The 19,699-nt window shown below is 49.2% G+C and overlaps 1 protein-coding gene across 1 annotated transcript; it reads right to left on the bottom strand.

Annotated features, from left to right (window-relative positions):
• Positions 1 to 1,784: 1,784 nt before the first annotated feature.
• LOC134412215 (actin-related protein 2-like) lies at positions 1,785 to 18,494 on the bottom strand. Its single transcript, XM_063146061.1, has 9 exons — positions 18,307 to 18,494; positions 12,320 to 12,430; positions 9,716 to 9,931; positions 8,982 to 9,054; positions 8,088 to 8,224; positions 7,324 to 7,473; positions 5,747 to 5,892; positions 4,495 to 4,627; positions 1,785 to 2,940 (listed from the first exon to the last, which is right to left on the bottom strand). The coding sequence occupies exons 1-9, from the start codon at positions 18,352 to 18,354 to the stop codon at positions 2,770 to 2,772; spliced, it is 1,185 nt and encodes a 394-aa protein (XP_063002131.1). The 5' UTR covers positions 18,355 to 18,494; the 3' UTR covers positions 1,785 to 2,769.
• Between the last annotated feature and the right edge of the window lie 1,205 nt (positions 18,495 to 19,699).

The raw sequence follows: 19,699 nt of genomic DNA, 5'->3' as shown, positions 1-19,699 counted from the left end.
ACTGGGCATGATGCTAGAAAAACAAGATCCCTAAGCGGGTGTGTCTGCTTCCTGGGTTGGGTGTTGGCCAGGTGCTCCCAGCTACATCTCAGGCAGGGATACAAGACAGGCTGAAACGTCTCCACTTAATAGGAACTGCACTCTGCATGTGCTCAGAGGAGCCCTTGTCTTACCCCCACGGGCTTTCGCGGCTGGACTACTGGGCTTATCAAAACAGGTGAGCCCCCAGTTCAGCTTGAGTGCCGGGACGACACCTTTATTAATTTTTCAAGTGCTTCCCGGGCATCCAACAGTAGCTGCTGTTTTAGTCTGAAACGGGGACCTTTTCTGTGGCCAAATGAAGCACTGGGGAAATGTCCCTGTCCTGAAAACGTTCCGCCCCATGTCGCCGCCGGTTGGGGCCCAGCTCCCGTTTAATACATTCTCCCATCCTCTGTCTCTCAAGGCCCGAATCAAGAAGATAATGCAGACCGACGAAGAAATCGGCAAGGTGGCCGCCGCTGTGCCGGTGATCATTTGTATCCTTTTCGCCGCCCCAGCTGCGGTTCATTTCCCCTCTTGCATTCCTGCCTTGAGCAGGGGGATGGTCTGGATGGCCTCCTAGGCCCCTTCCAACTCTTCTATGATTCTATTAAGCGGACGAGAGCGTGGGGCTGGGTGTCACCTTACGGTCACGGCGTGCTTCCCTGGAGGAGAGGGTTCTAAACCAAAATCCAGCATTTCTAAAACGAAATAATTAAACCGTTCATGATGCCGCACATGCTGGACGAGGGGTCAGTTCAGACAACACCTTTCTCAACGGGGTGGGGACGAGGAGGAAGATTACGACTCCTAACCCCCGTTCCCTTTTTCGCTGCTGCCACTTTGGAAAGGAGGGAGGGGGGAGGGCGCTGGGTTTGGACGGGGCTGTTCTTAAATTTATTAAAAAACATGAAACTCTGACTCTTCGTGACTTCATGGACCAGCCCACGCCAGAGCTTTCCGTCGGCTGTCGCCACCCCTAGCTCCCCCAAGGTCAAGTCCGTCACCTCCAGAATATCCTCCATCCATCTTGCCCTTGGTCGGCCCCTCTTCCTTTTGCCTTCCACTTCCCCTAGCATCAGCCTCTTCTCCAGGGTATCCTGTCTTACAAGGAACAATTTTTGTGTGGGGAGAGGGGAGCACCCATAAGGTCCCGTCTCATCCCGCCCCACAACCCCGTGCAATGCCTGTAGGGAGTGCAAGAGAGGAAGAATACGTCCTGCCCAGGCAAGCCGATATCCTATCGTAGAAGGAAGAGGGGTCCTTCATGTTGTAGCAAGCCATGACGCCGAGGTACAGCGACACGGCGAAACGCACAGCCGAGGGTAACTAGGAAACCCAACCAGTATGTCCAATGGGGTTAACATGCCGTGATCATGCGAATCGGGTCATTGCACCCCACTACCAAACTGTGATTTGCTAACCAGCTGCAAACCACAAATAAAAACCATGGTTTGTTGTTGGCTTATCAGACTGCCTTCTTTAAGCCACGGCTTTAACCCCGGATTGTTCGCGCTGCTGTCCACCCTGAAACAGAGGTGCCCAGCCTGAAAACTAAACCGCTCTGAAGGCCGGCAAAACGGACGGGACAGAAACAAATCCGGAATAGGGAAAACCCCGGGTCGTTTGCTCGTCAGCAAGACGGCTTAAGCAACAAACCATGGTTAACCTACACCAAGGCTACACGCGAACGCAGCCTTAATTCACAGGCGAAAAAAAGAAGGGAGAATTGTTTTGTTGATTAATTGCAAGCAAATCAGAAATCTGTTTTTAGGTGCTAGCACTGAAACCTTTAATGGGTGGAAGGGGAACATGGAACTGGTTCTTTCTCCCTAATCTTTTTTGTTGGGGGCAGTGGGGAACCACTTCTCAGGAGTGCTCTTAGACAGTCCTTCATGACTGATACTTTGCAGTCAGGCTCTTCTTCAGAAGTGAAGCCCAGCCACCCACAGAGGAGGCAGTAAATCCTACTCTCAGGATATGCAACTTCGGCGTTTTCTTCTTATTGCTCTCTCATTTTGGTGGTGGGCCAAAGAGGTCATTCAGCCACATTTAGGGCATGGAAAGACACGAGAGATAAAAGGTAAGACGTGCGTGATCAACCAGTATCCCTGCAGTATCCCTGAGCTATTAATTGAAGATGCGTGGCGTATTTCAGCTGGGAAGTAGAAATGCAGTCATCCAAATCTTTTTCACTCCCATCATCCCCAAGCCAATACAGTTCATGGAAGTTGCAATCCAACATCATCCGGAAGGCCACGCATCCCCCATCCCCGGTTTAAACTTGATTCCCTTTTTGTGACATGAAAAGTAGGGGCGGGTGGGAATGAATGAAATTCCCTGAGGCAAGTTGGCAGCCTGAACTGCACAGGAGAGATGTATAGCATGAAACTTCAAGAGGTGGGTCGGGTTGATCCTCCGCTTCCTTTAGCCCTAGGGGAGGAACATCTTTCCTACGTGATAGTTTCGCGGGGGGGGGGGAGGAGGGGAGTCGTTCCTGCAAGCTCCATAAGGACTAGCAACTTGCATGGAGGGAGAAGCATGGAAAAATAATTGCAGGGGCTTGGAATGCCCGTTTTCAAAACGGGAAATTCGTTCAAGAGATCTTTCTCTGCTCCCAAGCACGCTTAACAACAACAAAAAAGCCCTGCATTGTTGTGACTCAACAGAGAAAGAAATTAAAAGATATGGGAAAGGAAAAATAGCGGCTTGGAATGCGTTAAGGCAAGAGGAGAAATGGGGAGGCGCCTATCGCACCGTGACCCCCAACTTCTCCAAGATCCTGTTCCCCTTCTCCATGTATTCGGACCGCCGCATCCAGAAGTTGTCTTTATCTTTCATGATGTCCGCAAGCACCGCACCGCCTAAAAAGACCATGTGCTTCCGGCGAGGAGGGTCCTCAATGCGAATTTTGAATTTCTGGAATGGAGGGGGGGGGGAGAGAGAGAAAGGAAATTTAGAGGAGACGCTCATAACTCAATTTGCCAGGTGTGGATCAAGTTTAAATAGTGTTGGAGGGTGCCATGCTGTGCACGTTTAGATAGAAAGAATGCTGGGAGTTGGACTTATTTTCTGTCTAAAACACTGTTGGATGGACCGGGGTTCAAATCCTTGCTCAGGGTGATCTTGGGGCCCTCTTTCTCTGAGGGGATCATGAGGATAAAATGGGATAATCTTCAGGTAGCATGTAGAATCACAGAATAGTAGAGTTGGAAGGGGCCTACAACTTCCATCTAGTCCAACCCCCTGCTCAATGCAGGAATCCACCCTAAAGCATCCCTGACAGATGGCTGTCCAGCTGCCTCTTGAAGGCCTCTAGTGTGGGAGAGCCCACCACCTCCCTAGGAAACTGATTCCATTGTCGTACTGCTCTAACAGCCAGGAAGTTTTTCCTGATGTCCAGCTGGAATCTGGCTTCCTGTCACTTGAGCCCGTTATTCCGTGTCCTGCACTCTGGGAGGATCGAGAAGAGATCCTGGCCCTCCTCTATGTGACAACCTTTTAAGTCTTTGAAGAGTGCTCTCATGCCTCCCCTCCATCTTCTCTTCTCCAGGCTAAACATGCCCAGTTCTTTCAGTCTCTGTTGCTCTCAAGATGGGCAGGCTGTTACTTGTTCTCGGAATTGATACCCCCGAAATCCCGCACGGCAGCTCGGACTCCGAATCGAAGCGATACCGAATCGCAAAAGTAACACAATCTGTACAGCCGCAAAGCCATTTAAAAAGGCTGCTAGCAAATTTCCTTCCCACTAACAAACACGGGCGCTGATCCACTGGGGAATTCTTCCCCGCAAACCCGCAGTTACGAAGCCCCGGGTCGTTTCAGCGAGGCTCAAGCAGGGGAACATCCTGTTGGATTGGGCCCCATGGCTCTGCAATTGACCGCCTCCCATGCTGACCACCTTAATAGTGCCCAAAAGATGCCAGGTGCCTGCCGTAATTTCCCTTCTGCAGCTCAGGAAACAGCTATGGCTGGGGTCACCATCAACACTTCTCTTGACACCTGCCACACTCTCTGGCCCACCTGATTTTTATTTGATTTTGTAAGATTTTTGCGAATTATAGCCTTTTTTTTAAAAAAACACTGGGAAGCTGGGTTGCTGCAAAGGGAAGCCCCCCACCCAACGCCATCTTTATTTTGGATCCAGAAAGGGTCGTCTTATGTTTCGGAGCTCAGAGCCCGCCTCTGCCTTGAGCTGGGATCCTTGGGCAACTTTTCTTTGAATTTCACCAGTTTGCTGCCTGGGAAATGCATGTTCTGTGACCAGCCATGGCAGCCATTTTATGAACAGGCAAACCCCGCCCCTGTGGCAGCCATTTTGTGAGAGCGCTTCTCACCCCCTCTCAAAATTCCAAACGTACCCCACTGACCCAAATAGTTTGGGGGGGGGGAGTTGAGCTAAGGAGGGCGAGCTAGTGCTAGCAGGAAGGAACCACTAGGGGGCAGCCACCACCACCGGCGCTCCCAACCCACCGATAGTTTTTCCACGTCGCCCTTCAGCACCCGTTCCAGGTACAACTGTTTGATCTCACGCTCCAGGCGGGACGGCAATCCTGGGTACATGGTGGAGCCTCCCGAAAGGACGATGTGTTTGTAAAACTCGGCCCTGCGATAAGAAAGAAAGTGGGTCAAGGGAGAGAAATGAGGAACGCCGCTACATCCAGCAGGTGAGGAACAGCCAGGCGCCCCATCCTGTCCATTCGCGAGCAAATTGATAGCCAGCACTTGTCCGTTTATCCCCGTAACATCAGCTCCTCTGGAATACACAAGAGGGAGCTGTAACAAAGTTTTGCAGCTTTGAGAGCTCCTGTTCAGGGAGCCGGCCAGCCACACCCTTTTCCAGGATATTCCATTCCTCCTATCCTCCTACCCTGTTTTTCTGGGGTTTTCCCCCCCTAATGGTCATTTTGTGGCTAATTAGAAAGTTTAGTTCTCAGTGGTTTTGGAGCACTCTTGGGACACATGCCCTCAATGGGACCCATCCCGACGCATTTCTACTTTCGTTCTGCTCTTCCTTCTCCTCTTCCTCCTCTTGGCTCCTGCTTGCTTGCTTGACAGGCTGAGAGCCAGGGAGTAAGGAGGCCGCGGCGTCTCCTGCTCCTCCGTCTCACCACTTCCACTGTCTGGGCCAAAGAGAGGCAGGTGGGTGAGCAGGTTGCAAGTCCAGGGGGGATCTTGTCCATGGGGCCCTGCTGGGATGTGGGGCCATCAGCAGGTGCCCAACTATGCCGACCTGGTAGTCATTGAGGTGTTGTGTCCATAAGAACATCAGAAGAGCCCTGCTGGATCAGACCAAGGGTCCATCTAGTCCAGCACTCTGTTCCTACAGTAGCCAACCAGCTGTTGACCAGGAACCCACAAGCAGGACACAGGTGCAACAGCATCCTCCCGCCCATGTTCCCCAGCAACTGGTGCATATAGGTTTACTGCCTCTGATACTGGATACGTCTGATGGGTTTTTCACCCTAGGGTTTTTATTTTTGGTACTTCTGCAAATCTCAGACGTTCTCCTAAGCCTGCTCATACTTCCCACTTGTTCACGGATGGTGCCATCTCGGGCTCCGAAAGGAACGGCACTCACCCCCTGCACATTGGAAAGAGAAGGAGGAGGAGGAGAAGGAGGAGGAGGAGGAGGAGGAGGAGGAGGAGGAGGAGGAGGAGGAGGAGGAGGAGAAGGAGGAGGAGGAGGAGGACTCCAGTTAAACCTCCCAAGTGCCCCTCTCACCGGGTGTCAATGTCAGCTGCCTGGATGGTGTTGAAGAGGAGCTCAGCCACCCCCACGCCCTCCACGTTGATGAGGTGGGGCTGGAACAACGCCTCCGGCGCCTCGAAGCGCTCCCCGCCCACTTTGATCACTCGGCCGTCCGGCAGCTGCAGGGGCGACAGGAAAAAGGGAAACATCACAGAAAGGCAGGTCTGGTGCTAACACTGGCTATCTTAAAGAGAAAACGCTAGCGTGGTATGTCACTTTTGAGGGATTTTTTTTTGTCCTGGGCTCCCCACCCCCACCCCCCGTACAGAACGGAAACTGTCAAGATGGGGGACACTTGGCTCAGCAAGACTACAAACGAGAAGGATCTTGGAATGGTTGTAGATCGCAAGCTGAATAGGAGCCAACAGTGCGATATGGCTGCAAGAAGGGCAAATGCTATTTTGGGCTGCATTAATAGAAGTATAGCTTCCAAATCGCGTGAGGTACTGGTTCCTCTCTATTCGGCCCTGGTTAGGCCTCATCTAGAGTATTGCGTCCAGTTCTGGGCTCCACTATTCAAGAAGGATGCAGACAAGCTGGAGCGTGTTCAGAGGAGGGCAACCAGGATGATCAGGGGTCTGGAAACAAAGCCCTATGAAGAGAGACTGAAAGAACTGGGCATGTTTAGCCTGGAGAGGAGAAGATTGAGGGGAGACATGAGAGCACTCTTCAAAGACTTGAAAGGTTGTCACACAGAGGAGGGCCAGGATCTCTTCTCGATCCTCCCAGAGTGCAGGACACGGAATAACGGGCTCAAGTTAAAGGAAGCCAGATTCCGGCTGGACATCAGGAAAAACTTCCTGACTGTTAGAGCAGTGTGACAGTGGAATCAGTTACCTAGGGAGGTTGTGGGCTCTCCCACCCTAGAGGCCTTCAAGAGGCAGCTAGACAACCATCTGCCAGGGATGCTTTAGGGTGGATTCCTGCATTGAGCAGGGGGTTGGACTAGATGGCCTTGTAGGCCCCTTCCAACTCTGCTATTCTATGATTCTATGAACCAGGGGTGTTGAACTCTTTCAGCCCAAGGACTGAATTCAATTTCCGGAGAAGCTCTCGGGGGCTGTGTTCCGGTGGTGGGCGGGGCAAAAGGAAAAAAGGGCGGGTCTAAACAAACCAACGTAAAAAGCAAGGAACTCCCCAAAAAGACCGGCACTCAGGGGAAAAGGTGCAGGCGTCAATAATTGGGTTTGCACAACACGCTTACCTTAGGTTGTTTGTTGGGCCATGGGTTAGCGCATTATCTGAACCCAAGACGTTTTCCACAGGGTTCCTTGTTAACCATGCAGCATGGGTTATTTTTCTCGAACAAGCCACCTTGAGAACCCGTGGTTCGTTGTTGGCTCGTTTAAGGTGGTTAACTGCAGAAAATGTCCTGGGTTCAGACAACATGTTAACCTGCCGTTTGACGACAACACACACTGAACCGCTGAGTGTGGTTTAGCGTGTTGTGTGAACAGCCCCCATGCCTTAGAAGGGCTGTGTGTAAATTCTGAAATAAAAAGCGTGCCCAGGGCGAATTCTTCTCCTGGTCATTGAAGGAGGTCAGTTACCGTGTACGACTCCACGAGCACCGTGGTCTCTTGCGCGAGCTTCTGTTCTTGGTCAATGTTGTAGCCGACGTAGCACAGCTTCTCCTTCATCATCCTCACCGTCTCGAAGTCGGCTGAGTGGTTGAAGGCATAGCCACGCAGTAGCAGGAGCTGCCGTCAATGAAGACATCCACTCTATCATTTAACTGTTATGCATGTATACGCACACACGCCCCGTAGCATAGGAATATAGTTTAAGTGGAGACGGACATTCCATTAGAAGCACTCCACTCAACTCGCAATCAGACCTGGTTTGTACATCGGGTTAACCCATGGTTTATTTAACCCATGGGTTGTTGAATTCTGGGCTCTCCTAATGTACGGAGCCAACCACGCTAAGAAGCCATGCTTTGTTCACCAGGAACAACTCAGAAAGAGAACTCGGGTTTTGTTGTCAGGTTATGAATTTTGGGTTGTTTAAACCACAGGTTGTTGTTATATGTGAACCCAGAACCATGGGTTGTTCGCGGTTCATTTCACCAAGCTACGAGCTTAGAGTAGACGCACTGAAATCAATGGGACAAGTAAAAGGCGTGACTAACTGAAGTCCAGTTGTTTTCAATGGATCTTCTCCAAGTATGGATTGAACCCAAACACTTGGGAAGAGGGTTTTGCAAGTTTCTGCTAGTTATAAAACAATCATGGACTTCCCATTTGTTCCTTGTGAAGGCAGCATTACTCTGTGCCTACGGAAGAAGGCCGCCCACAGTCCCGGCTGGTCTCACCTTGATGAGGTAGCGTGTGATGTCACGTCCTGCAATGTCCAGCCGGCGGGTGAGATGGGGCAGCGAGAAGCCCTCATACACTGGGCAGATGTGAGTGACACCGTCCCCTGAGTCCACCACCACCCCGGTGAGGAGGCCTGCAAAGGTAAGACAACTTATTTACTGCTCTTCAGGCCCCCAAAATTGCTACTGGAGCTGATGAATAATGAGCTGATTAATAATTCAGTCTTACAATCTGAAAGTCACGACACGAAAGGAAATAGGGTTGGGAGGGAGGAGGAGAAAAAAGAAGCCAAACTCAGGCACCAGTTCTTCATTACAAAGTTCTCATGGGAAGAACTATATGGAATATGGAAGAACTGCCACCCCCAGGCACCCTCTGGGGCAGGTAGCTGAAGGTGGGATCCTGGCTGCAAATAGAAATGGTCTAACTGGGAAGTCGGAGGGTGCTTTCAGATAAGCTGCTAAGCAAGCAAGGTGAGGTTCCCAGTTTATTATGATGTATTTGTCATTAGAGCTCACAGCTGTTCAAAGAAATCTCAGTCGATGAACCCTAGGAGAGTTGGTGGATTGACTGACTGACTAAATCTGCATAAATAGTGGTGAGCTTAGAAGGCCGGAAGACATAGATAGATGGATGGATTCACAGCAGCAAAAAACATGGCTCCTGTTTTCAAGAGGAATTGTTCCTGTGACAGTCAAAAAGGGGTCAAAGTTGGCAGCATTCTCTCGCCCCCACCCTACCCCCAGCCCCATTCTAAAAGGTCTCCCCTGAGATTTAATTACTATCCGTACGAGCTTGAAGCTCAAATAAAGTCTTCCAGTGGGAATTGGCTGGGTAGCCCATTACTTGCCTCTCGGCCTCCCCTCCAAACCCCACAACCCCTGACTTACCCTGGGCGTACAGGGTCAGTACAGCCTGGATTGCAATGTAGACGCCTTCGAACTGGTACGTCTCAAACATCACCTGGGTGGCATGGGGAAACCGGCTGTGAATGTCCTGCCGAGGGCTAGACAGACCCAGACCCACCCGCCACAAGGTCTCGCGGTCCCAAGTTCAAACTCCCACAGCTGCCATCACCAGCCCAACCGGTCGATCACAAGTTACCCTCTGCCTCAGTTTCCCCCGTTATTTATTTTATATCCGCCGATGTCCATAGTGCTGTAGAGTGCAAAAGGACAGGCCCCTGCCCCAGGGAGCTTACCACCTAAATCAATGGAGGGTAGCCCAAAGTGGGGAGATGGGGGGGGCAGACATTCCCCCCATCCTAGCGTTCCCCTGCTCCTCTGTTTAGGGAAACACACCGTCCCGTCCCCCCAAGCCCTTAGCAGCAAGAGAATGGGGGAATAATGCAATGGACTCTCACATTCCTGCTCCCCTATATTGCCCGAGGTGGGTGGGAAAACATTGTTAGACTACAACTTCCATCATCCCCGACCGCCGGGGCTAATGGGAACTGGAGTCCACCCGCTTCAGAGGTCTTTTTTTTTAAAATATGTTCAGCAACTTATAAATCTGTTAAAGAAATAAAACAATATCTGCAGGGCCTGTAGGCTCCGCCCCCTCTGCCCCCGTACCCGTTGCCAGATCCCCCGCTAATGTTTCTCCGGCCCCAGTACCGACCCACCTCGATGATCTTCTCCCGGTTCTTGATAGGGTTCATGGGGGGCTCAGTGAGCAGGATTTTGCAGTTGCGGGGCTCAACGTTGAGTTTCTCTGGCCCGAAGGTATAGTCCCACAAGTACTTCATGTCGTCCCAGTTGCGCACTATCCCGTTCTCCATGGGATAGTTCACCTCCAGCATAGACCGCAACTCGCTGGCTTCGTCGCCCACCATGAGGTCCTGGCGTGCGGGAAACCACATTCAAGGGTTAAAGGTGACGTTTCGCGGCTGCGGCAACGCCAGCACGAATTGGGAGCCCCCTATCCCGGGAGGGGGGAAAGAATCCATGAACGCCACCTGGCAGCTCAGATCTGAACTGGGGCTGCATTCACACAAACAGGTAACACTCAGTGCTCTTGGGATAGATGAGCGTGCAATATGAGCGTGCAAGGGAACAGGGTTGGTTTGGCATTTGGAGGAGATGCTAAGAATACTTTATATTTAGTACACTTTAAGTGTCCAAAGCCTGTTGCAAAGGATGGCACAAAAGAGAAGCCTCCAGAAACACAGTGTATGCAAAAGATAAAATTGCAATGCACTCTTCGTGGGGCTGCCCTTGAAGACGACGCGGAAGTTGCAGCTAGTGCAAAATGCAGCAGCTAGACTGCTGATGGGTACATCTTACAGAGACCACATAACTCCGTCTTAAAGGAATGGCACTGGCTGCCTATACGCTTCCGGTCGGAATTCAAGGTGTTGGTGATGACGTTTAAAGCCTTAAACGGCTTGGGACCTCGATACTTGAGAGAGCGCCTCTCCTTATATATGCCTGCCCGAGACCTCAGATCTGTTGGAGGAGCCCTTCTCCGCATCCAACCAATGCAACACAGACGCTATGATGGGACAAGGGAGAGGGCCTTCTCTGTTGTGGCACCCCGACTGTGGAACACCCTCCCCTTGGAGGCCCGACACGGATTTCATTTCGACGCCAAGTAAAAACATGGCTTTTTAACAGACCCTTTGATGGCTGAATTCACTAAGATGGCACATGGTTTTAACTGCTTTTACTGCTTTTAAATTATATATTGTTTTAACTTGATTCATGGTTTAATTTGTTTTTAACAGTGCATATTTATTGTTTTATACTGTATGCTTTTATCTGTACGCTGCTCTGAGATCTTAATGATATAGGGTGGGATACAAATGTTTTAAATAAATAAATAAATAAATAAATAGTTATTAAGTGGGCATAATGTGAACAAACAATAACCATGTTTGTAACCAGCAAAATAGTCCTTATGCCTTGTTGACGAGATCTCCAGATTATATCCTGTTTCGTTAATTTGTTAAAACCAATTTAAAGCCAAAAATTCCCCTGTTGAAACAAAATTTCTCAGTTGCAGAGGGCAACTGAATTCTGTCTCTGGCCTATAAAACACTGCTTATACACCACTCGTGAGTCTTCCAGAAAAGCAAAAAAACAAATTTCTAACCACAATAACTTTTGTTTTTCTATAAGCTACAATGTGGGAGATAAAACAAACTTTTGCCAAGAAATGGTATTTACTGCCATATCCAACTTGCCAACAAAGGCTACAACAATTGCAAACGTTGTTTTGGAACAAAGGCACTGTATTTATATTGCCTTGTTACATTGTAGCCACTTTGTAACTACTCGGTTCCTTTCTTTAATCTTTTGTATGTAAAGCATGTCGCTTTCATGATTTTGTTGTGATGTCAGGACGGGCAGTATAGTTTTGCCCACCAGCACTTCCTCACGGATTGAATCGTTCTAGGGGAGCAGCGCTTAGCCAGGTTTCATCTCGGGCAGGAGATCCCTGGAGGTCTTGGGGTTGTGTGACATTTGTGCTTGTTTACACACATACAGGCTGAGCGTAGGTGTGCCGAAACGCTCCGACGGACACCCCAACAGCACTACTTCCGGATCAGAACTCTACCCGTACACTGCGCTCAACATCTAAGATCCTCCTCCGAGTGCCTACTCCAAGGGAAGCTCGGAGGATGGCAACAAGGGAGAGGGCCTTTTCGGTGGTGGCCGCGTGACTGTGGAATGATCTCCCCGATGAGGCTCGCCTGGCACCAACACTGTTATCTTTCAGACGCCAGGTCAAGACTTTTCTCTTCTCCCAGGCATTTAACAGCATTTAACAACGCTAAGTTTGTTTTTTAACGTACCCCAAAACTGTTGTTTTTAAATGGATACTGTTGTTTTATACTGTTGTTTTTATGTTTTTGATGGTTTTAAATTTTGTATACTTTTTTTTAATGTTTACCGTTTTTAACTTTTGTAAACCGCCCAGAGAGCTTCGGCTATGGGGCGGTATATAGATGTAATAAAAAAATACGGTAGGGAAGTTGAATGTCAGGCCCAAACCTGGGCCAAACCACAGGTCTATCTGCTCTGTTCATATATTCGTAGCTAAATTACTTTTAATAGAATGCATAATGCCGTACAGCTTTTAATCTTTGCAGACGTTTGGTTCTTGGCCGTCATGGAAATGTACGGAACGAAAGGCAAATGAAATAATCCAAAGCTGCCCTCTTAGGAATCCGGTGGCGTCCCCGCACCCGCTCGCATGGACCGGGACCCCCGTAAACACCACTCACCTTGATCTCAATGTTGCCAACTTTGGTGGATGAGCGGATTATGGGACGACCCACCAGGGCTGGGAAGATGTGCTCGGGAAAATTGGACCCAGCATAGCCGCATTTAACAAACTGCAGAGGAACCGGGACGGGGGAAGGGAAAGAGAAAACTAGCAAAGTTCATTTAAACAGGAGGATGGAAGGAAAACAAGAAAAACCCCTGTGTATGTACAGTGCTCTCATTTCTAGAGCGCTTGGAAGTATTTGAAAGCACTTCACATACATCACAATCCCTTAATGCAGCCTCACCTGGCATGTCTTGGACTACAACCCCCATCGTCCCCACCATGCTGGTCAGGGCAAATGGGAGGTGTAGTCCAAGACATCTGGAGAGGAGCACCCTGCTGAAGGCTGCCCCGGTGCGATCCAGCAGGGCCATGATTATTTTCCTAAATGAAGGTGTTTTTTGTGCCACTAGATTGAATGGGTGCTGTTTGCCATTTCTATGCCGTGTCTGGCTTTATATTTTACTTTATTTATTCACTTGTTTCTATACTGCCCAATAGCCGAAGCTCTCTGGGCGGTTTATAACTTTTAAAGTACCTTTAACCTACTCCACGGGCCCCAAAGGCTCCTGGACTGGCTTGCATATAATCAGGAAAACAAGCCGGCCCCGTTCCCACAAGTTTACAATTTTCAAAGACACAGCACGCAAGGAAAAAGGAATGAGGAGGGAAGAGGGGGGGAAAGTCCGTCTCTCGGCAGGGCTGGCAAAATGGCTCTGCTTCCCCTTCTCATCTCACTCAGTGCAGCCTGCCAGAAAGGACGCTGATGGGGACAGTTGAGCGAAGAGAAGCCTTCCTAGGGGTGTTTGGAAAGAGGTCTGCCTGATCCACCAGGCCTATCTCTCTCAAAAGGGTTTTGTTTCTGCTCCACACACACGCTGCCTGGGCGAAACAGATCTGCCCCCGAACGCCAACCAAAGAAACCGAGCAGCAAGAGGAAGTGAAGAAACAGGAAATGAAGAGCGAAAAGTGACTCATAGTGGAACAAACTGGACTAGCTAGGAGGAAGCTCTTTGCAGCTTGCAGGTTTAAAAATCTGCAAACTCCTGAGGGGGGTGGGGGGAAGGCAAGAGGCAGGAGAACAGAGGCCTCTTTCTCTCTTGTGTTGATCAAGTGCTAACTCTGGTTGCTGTGCTGGCTCTGTCCACTCCAGGTCTCCTTTGCAGGAAGGGCGACAAAACCGACGGGTCATTGCCGCTGTTGCTTTTGTTGCCCGGCTTTCCTTGCGAGGGGCTTTCCCTTAAAGTTGGAGCAGACCAAGGTGCTCCCAAATTCGATCTCCGGGGAAAGGCTCCTACCTGAATCTCTGTGGAGCCACTGTCTCAGCGTGGACAGAACTCCACTCAACAGGGCAATAGCTTCAGCTTAGTATAATGCAGCTTACTGTGTCCTTCTTTAAAGTAGCCCATTATTCAGAACAATGAGTACTAGAGCCTTGCTTCATTTTTACAGGAAGGAACGTAGGCCAGGGGGAGAGCGCTTGCTTTGCGTGGAAAAGGTCCCAGGTGGAATTCCTGGCCTCTCCAGGTAGGATGGAGAAAGAATTATATGTATGTATGTATGTATATATATGCAGAGAGCAGCGATCAGTCTGTGTGGATGATACTGAATGAGATGGACCGATGGTGCACCTTGGTATACGGCAGCTTCCTAATTCATGCAATTAAAAATGATGAATTGTAAAGAAATCACCCTAATACAACAACAGCAGCAAAAACCAACCGGAGCACCGTCAAAATTACACAATTAAGCAACCGCCCTGGGCAAATAAAAAAAAAACTTGCCCCAGGCAAGCTTGGGGTGGGTGGGAGTGGAATGGCAGTGGTAGAGGGCCACTACAAGAAAGGCCCTGTCCCCTGGTTATTATGATTAACCTTGATCTTACTTTCCTTTTTAGGGGAAAGGACTTTAGCTCGATAGCAGGGCGCTGTTTTGCATGCAGAAGGTCTCCGGTTCTGTCTGAGGCATCTTCAGGTAAGCTGGGAAGGATGACAGAGCCCCTGAGGAGTAGCTGCCTGCCTGTGCTGACAGTATTGAGTTACATGGGCCAAGGGTAGAAGCAGTGGAGGCTGGTGGCTCAGATGCCAGTGGGGTGGTCAATCTGCTCTGAGTTTCAGTCAGAACTCTAAAGGAGCTACCCAAGGCATCACCACGGGGTGGAAGTCAAGTTCGTAAAAGCTATTTTCTCTCTCCCTCTCTGTTTCCTCCTCTTTCTTCATTTTTAGCACTTATGAATGGCAAAACACAGGGTTTTTCTTTCTTTTTTTCTTGAGTCATGTTTAGCCAAGAATCGAAAATGGGGGGGGGGGGAAGCAGTTTGGGAACAAAACGCCACGGAAAGCAGAGAGGACATGAGGGGGTGTCTTCGCCCACGGAGCTCCACTCCAGAACACTTGACGTTGTTGCAGCACAAAGCGGATTTCGATGCCCAGGAAAGCTGCAGACCCAGCCCTCCCGATGCATCCACATCCCCTTCCCAAGCATAGGCTTCATTCCCCCGACAAAAAAACCCACCGTCCCAGGAAATATTCTAACCCAAGCTGCTTAACAGAAGAACAGATGAATTGTATCCATCTCTATCATGCCTGTCCGTAAGCGTCTTTTTCCTAAGCATTATATCTATCAGACCACCTCAACTTCTGCCCTTCTAGTTATGTTGCACTACAACACACATCATCCCCAGCCAGATAAGCAATGCAGTCCAACACATCTGGAGGACATCCAGGTTGGGCATGGCTTTGAGTTTTCCTTTAATATACAGACACAAATTTGTAGCTACCCAAAGTAATGAAGACGTATGAAATGCATATATATGAAAATACAACTTACTAGCAATCATACATAGGGCTTCGACAAAGGCAGACCAGATATCCAAATAAGTATCCATTTGAAGGCGGTGTCTATATACCACCTGTTCAATTGATGGAAGCATTGCAAGGTCCTCAATCCATTGCATTATAGAAAATGAGCGTTTATCCTTCCAACGTTGTAATATTCTTTTATCTGTCAAATCCATTTACACTGACCAGTCGTTAGTTTCCGTGAAGCAGGTTAAAGATTTAAAAGAGTGTGTACATTGGCAAATATTAAAGGCTGTTCCAGTACAAAGTTTATCCGTGTAATAACCTCCTTCCAAAAAGAAGCATCTACTGGACATTGCCAAAATATATGTTTAACTGAAACATTTGCAGCAATCATCCAAATTAGGCAAACCCTTATTAAAGAGACGTTCTGGTATCCAATACGCATGAAACAAAAGCTTTTGCTTAGATACAGTCTAAGATCCATAGATGCAACAGGTACAGACGCCAAAGCAGTGATACGCTGATTAGGTAGAATGAGACAATCCGATTCCTTATTCCATTCCTGCTTAAAAATCCTGTATATCATGTTTATTCCCCAAAACCAAGTATTTATAGACATAGATCGTGAGTCATGTTGCCCGGCCAGTCTGAATAAGCGCTTCCAATAACGACCGAGACTTTGATGCTATAAAAGCAGCAGGCCCAACCCTAGCTACTAACAAACGCTGCCGTTGCAAGTATTGCATTCAGCCATAGTTGACAAGTTCTAATTTGGCCCTCGGGATAGAAAATGACGAGAACTCGTCAGCCGTTGACCCAAAGTTGAAACAGCCTAATCCGTCCACGTCCACCACAAAGACATTCCCTTAGCCATTTTAAAATCGGGATTGCCCCATCAAGCCAGTAGAGAAGAAAACAGATCAAAGTGTGCAGCAGATTGGAAAAGTCTGATAATCTCTCTCTCTCTCTCTCTCTCTCTCTCTCTCTCCACACACACTCACGCACGTGCTAAAAGAGCAGGAATACTTTGCAAAGCAGTTTTCAGAGGGTCAAAATGAGTCGAATGCAATTCATATTGAGAAGAATTGTGGGTGGGGTTGTATGGTAATAGCAGAAGAGAAGTTAAACTCTTTCTCTGCCTGCCATCTCCAAAGCTGTTTGCATTTCTTGGGGTGCCGTGGATTATTTATTTATTGCATTTTTATACTGCCCAATTAGCCCAGACTTGTTTCCAGGGGTCTGGAAACAAAGCCCTATGAAGAGAGACTGAAACTGGGCATGTTTAGCCTGGAGAAGAGAAGATTGAGGGGAGACATGGTAGCACTCTTCAAAACCTTGAAAGGTTGTCACACAGAGGAGGGCCAGGATCTCTTCTCGATCCTCCCAGAGTGCAGGACAAGGAATAACGGCCTCAAGTGACAGAAAGCCAGATTCCAGCTGGACATCAGGAAAAACTTCCTGACTGTTAGAGCAGAACAACAATGGAATCAGTGACCTAGGGAGGTGGTGGGCTCTCCCACGCTAGAGGCCTTCAAGAGGCAGCTGGACAACCATCTGTCAGGGATGCTTTAAGGTGGATTCCTGCATTGAGCAGGGGGTTGGACCTGATGGCCCTATAGGCCCCTTCCAACTCTGCTATTCTATGATATGAATTTGTCTCTATCAGGGCAAACAAATCCAGATTTCCACCACTCCCCCCGCCCCAAACTGACAATAATTCGATGGTCTCTTAAGGCTCAGTTACTGGCAGTAAGAGCTGTAAGCTAAAATACTCTGGGCTTTTATTATTTATTTATTTTGTCCCTTCCTTATTGGCTCTCCTTGTCTTCGGCCCCGCCCACGAGTGGAACGAGAATTTCCCCAAAATGGAATTTGGCCGTTGGGCTTAAAAAGGGGTTCAACACCCTGGTTGATACAGCATGAGAGGCATTTCTGTTAAGCAACAGCGTAATATATCTTCTGAAAGGACAATTCAGCCGAAATGGGAATAAGGTGAAGGCAACCTTCCCTGATCCTCATGTCCTTCAGGTGTATTGAACTTTATTTAAGTCAACTAAATAAATAAATAAACAAACATGCCATCCCTATTTTGAACCTGCTTTTGGTACTATCTAGCCTGAGGAAGAACCTTGGGGTACCTGAAAGCTTGCTCACACTTCTGTGGGTGGTCCCATTAAACGACTTGCCCCGCGGTGAATTGGGGCCGTTAAAAATGCATCCGTTACACATCCTGCATCTTTGCACACTTGGGAGTCTTTATTGGAAAACTTAATCCTTCTAACTTACCGATAAAACTGAACTTTTAAGAAAAGATACAAAACACAGAGTCCACTGAAGGGTTCTGTCCGAAGCAGGGGTCAGCAACCAGCTGGTTTGGACTCCAACTCCCATACTCCCTGACCCTTGGCCATGATGGCTGGGGCTTATGGGAGTTGTAGTCCGGTCGCTTTCCCCTAATTTAGGAGACTTGACACATGCAAAGGCAGTCCTGGAGTGATAATCAGTCATGGGTGGGTGGGTGAAAAAAATGCAGGGGTCCCAATTTCCATTACCTAAATCCAAACTGTACAAAAATGAGCCTTCCCCTTCCAAATGCGTCCAACTACAACTCCTATTGTGTGAGGACGATGGGAGATAGTGTCCTAATCCCATGGAGGCTGCCCAAGTGGAGAAGGCTAATTTTAAAAGCCCTGCTCCCGGGGGGTATTCGGGGCTGCCTGCACCATGTCGCTCAGTGTGCTAGTCCTTACTGTGACTACCATTTCTCTCCAGGCACTCTGCATATCCTCAGAGGCACTCTTGGCTTTTCGCGTGCATCATCAGCTTCATGGTTTTAGCAGCCCCTCTCCGGTCGCCAAAGCGCCTTGCACAGCCCAACCTGGCGTTTTGGCTGAACGCTCCCCACGTTCCTGACCTGACTGGGGAGGATGGGAATTGCAGTCCAACACACCTGGCAGCTGCCAGGTTGGGAGAGGCTCTTTTACAACACCCAGGTAAGAGTGGGATCGCACGGGGATCTCCCTCCGCCTGTCGCGCGGCTGGGAGAGGGAGGAAGCGCCGGGTGGGGCCCTGGGCTGGCAGGGCGGGATTCGAACCCGCGACTTCCCGGCTCCCCGCCCCTCGCTCGCCCCCCGCTCACCCCGGTGCCGTTGTCACAGACCACCACTCGGCGGCCCTGGCTGTCCATGATGGCGTTGCTGGTGCTACTGCTGGTACCGCCTGCGGGTCGCGGGTTCGAGTCCGGCCGCCGCCTTCTCCTCCGGAAGCCGCGCCGCCGCCTGGGCTTCGGGGCTGGGCCAGCGCAGGGCGGAGCAGGCGCCGGAGCTGGGAGGGAGCAAAGCCCCGGCCGTGATGCAACATCCTGGGCTGGGAGCCGAGCCGAGCCCCGCCGCGCAGGGAGGGAGGGAGCGGAGCGCGGCCGGAAGGCATCATGCGCGCGGGTGACTCGGGAGTAAGGCTCCTGCACAGCCCCGCAGCTGGAGGGCGCGATCCGGGGGCACGTGGCCTTCAGTGGCGCTCTCGCCTAGGAAAGCGTGCTGCCCCCTTACTCGCGAGTAAGCCCTCTTGTGCCCCCTGGGACTTACTCCCCGGTAAATATGCACAACATCACGGCTCAAGGCGCGATCCAGTTGCGCCTTTACTCAGAAGTAAAGTCCCATGGTGGTCGCCGAGGCTTACTCCCCGGTAGACACGCACCCCGCAGCTGGAGGGCGTGAGCCAGTTGCAGTTTTACTCAGAAGTAAGCCCCACTGCATTCAATGGGGTTTTACTCTTAGGTAAGGCACGTTCACTCGGAAGTAAGTCCCATTGGGATCCCTGGGGCTTCCAGCTTGGTAAATATGCAGAACATCACCGCTGGAGGATGCGATCCAGTTGCACCGTTACTCAGAAGTAAGCCTCGCTGTATTCAGTGGAGGTTGCTCTGAGGATGGCGTGCAGCAGAGTGCAGAATAAGGGGTATGACATGCAGCAGAATTAGGTGGCATTAATAATAATAATATTTGTATTTATTTGTTGACATGTACATTTCTCTTTCTTGCCAAGTAGCTCAAAGCACATACCTAAGATCCTAGTGATATGGGGCGGGATACAAATGCTTTAATAAATAAAATAAATCATAAATACAAATATTGCAAATAAATAAATGATTCCCCTAAGCCAAGCTACTGTTTTCCTTTTCGTGTGTGAATGGCCCTGTTTTCACTAATAAGAAGAAAATGTTTTTAGGATGTTTTAAGGATGTTTTAAAGATGTTTTAATCATGTACGGTATGTTTTTAATCAGTTTTTAATGTGTATTTTATATCATGTTTTTATGCTGTTTGTTTTATACTTTGAATGGTTTTAGTTTTTGTGAACCGCCCAGGGAGCTTCAGCTATTGGGCAGTATAAAAATGCAATAAATAATAATAATAATAATAATAATAATAATAATAATAATAATAATAGAAATTTATTTATGTATTATCCACCTCTCCCTCTGGATCAAAGCAGGGAACAACACCAAACACAATATAATACGTACAATTAATT

Source organism: Elgaria multicarinata, chromosome 21 (assembly GCF_023053635.1).
Source record: "Elgaria multicarinata webbii isolate HBS135686 ecotype San Diego chromosome 21, rElgMul1.1.pri, whole genome shotgun sequence".
In the NCBI taxonomy this organism is placed as follows: Eukaryota; Metazoa; Chordata; class Lepidosauria; order Squamata; family Anguidae; genus Elgaria; species Elgaria multicarinata.
Note: the sequence above shows the minus strand (reverse complement) of the source record. Positions and strands in the feature narration are given on the sequence as shown.

What these genes read in the sequence shown, in the direction of transcription:
- LOC134412215 (XM_063146061.1), bottom strand. Translation starts at nt 18,354, where the DNA reads ATGGACAGCCAGGGCCGCCGAGTGGTGGTCTGTGACAACGGCACCGGG. An exon ending in TCTGTGACAACGGCACCGGG is followed by an intron (nt 12,431 to 18,306) that starts GTGAGCGGGGGG and finishes GTTCCTCTGCAG; the next exon opens with TTTGTTAAATGCGGCTATGC. An exon ending in TCACACGCTACCTCATCAAG is followed by an intron (nt 7,474 to 8,087) that starts GTGAGACCAGCC and finishes CATTGACGGCAG; the next exon opens with CTCCTGCTACTGCGTGGCTA.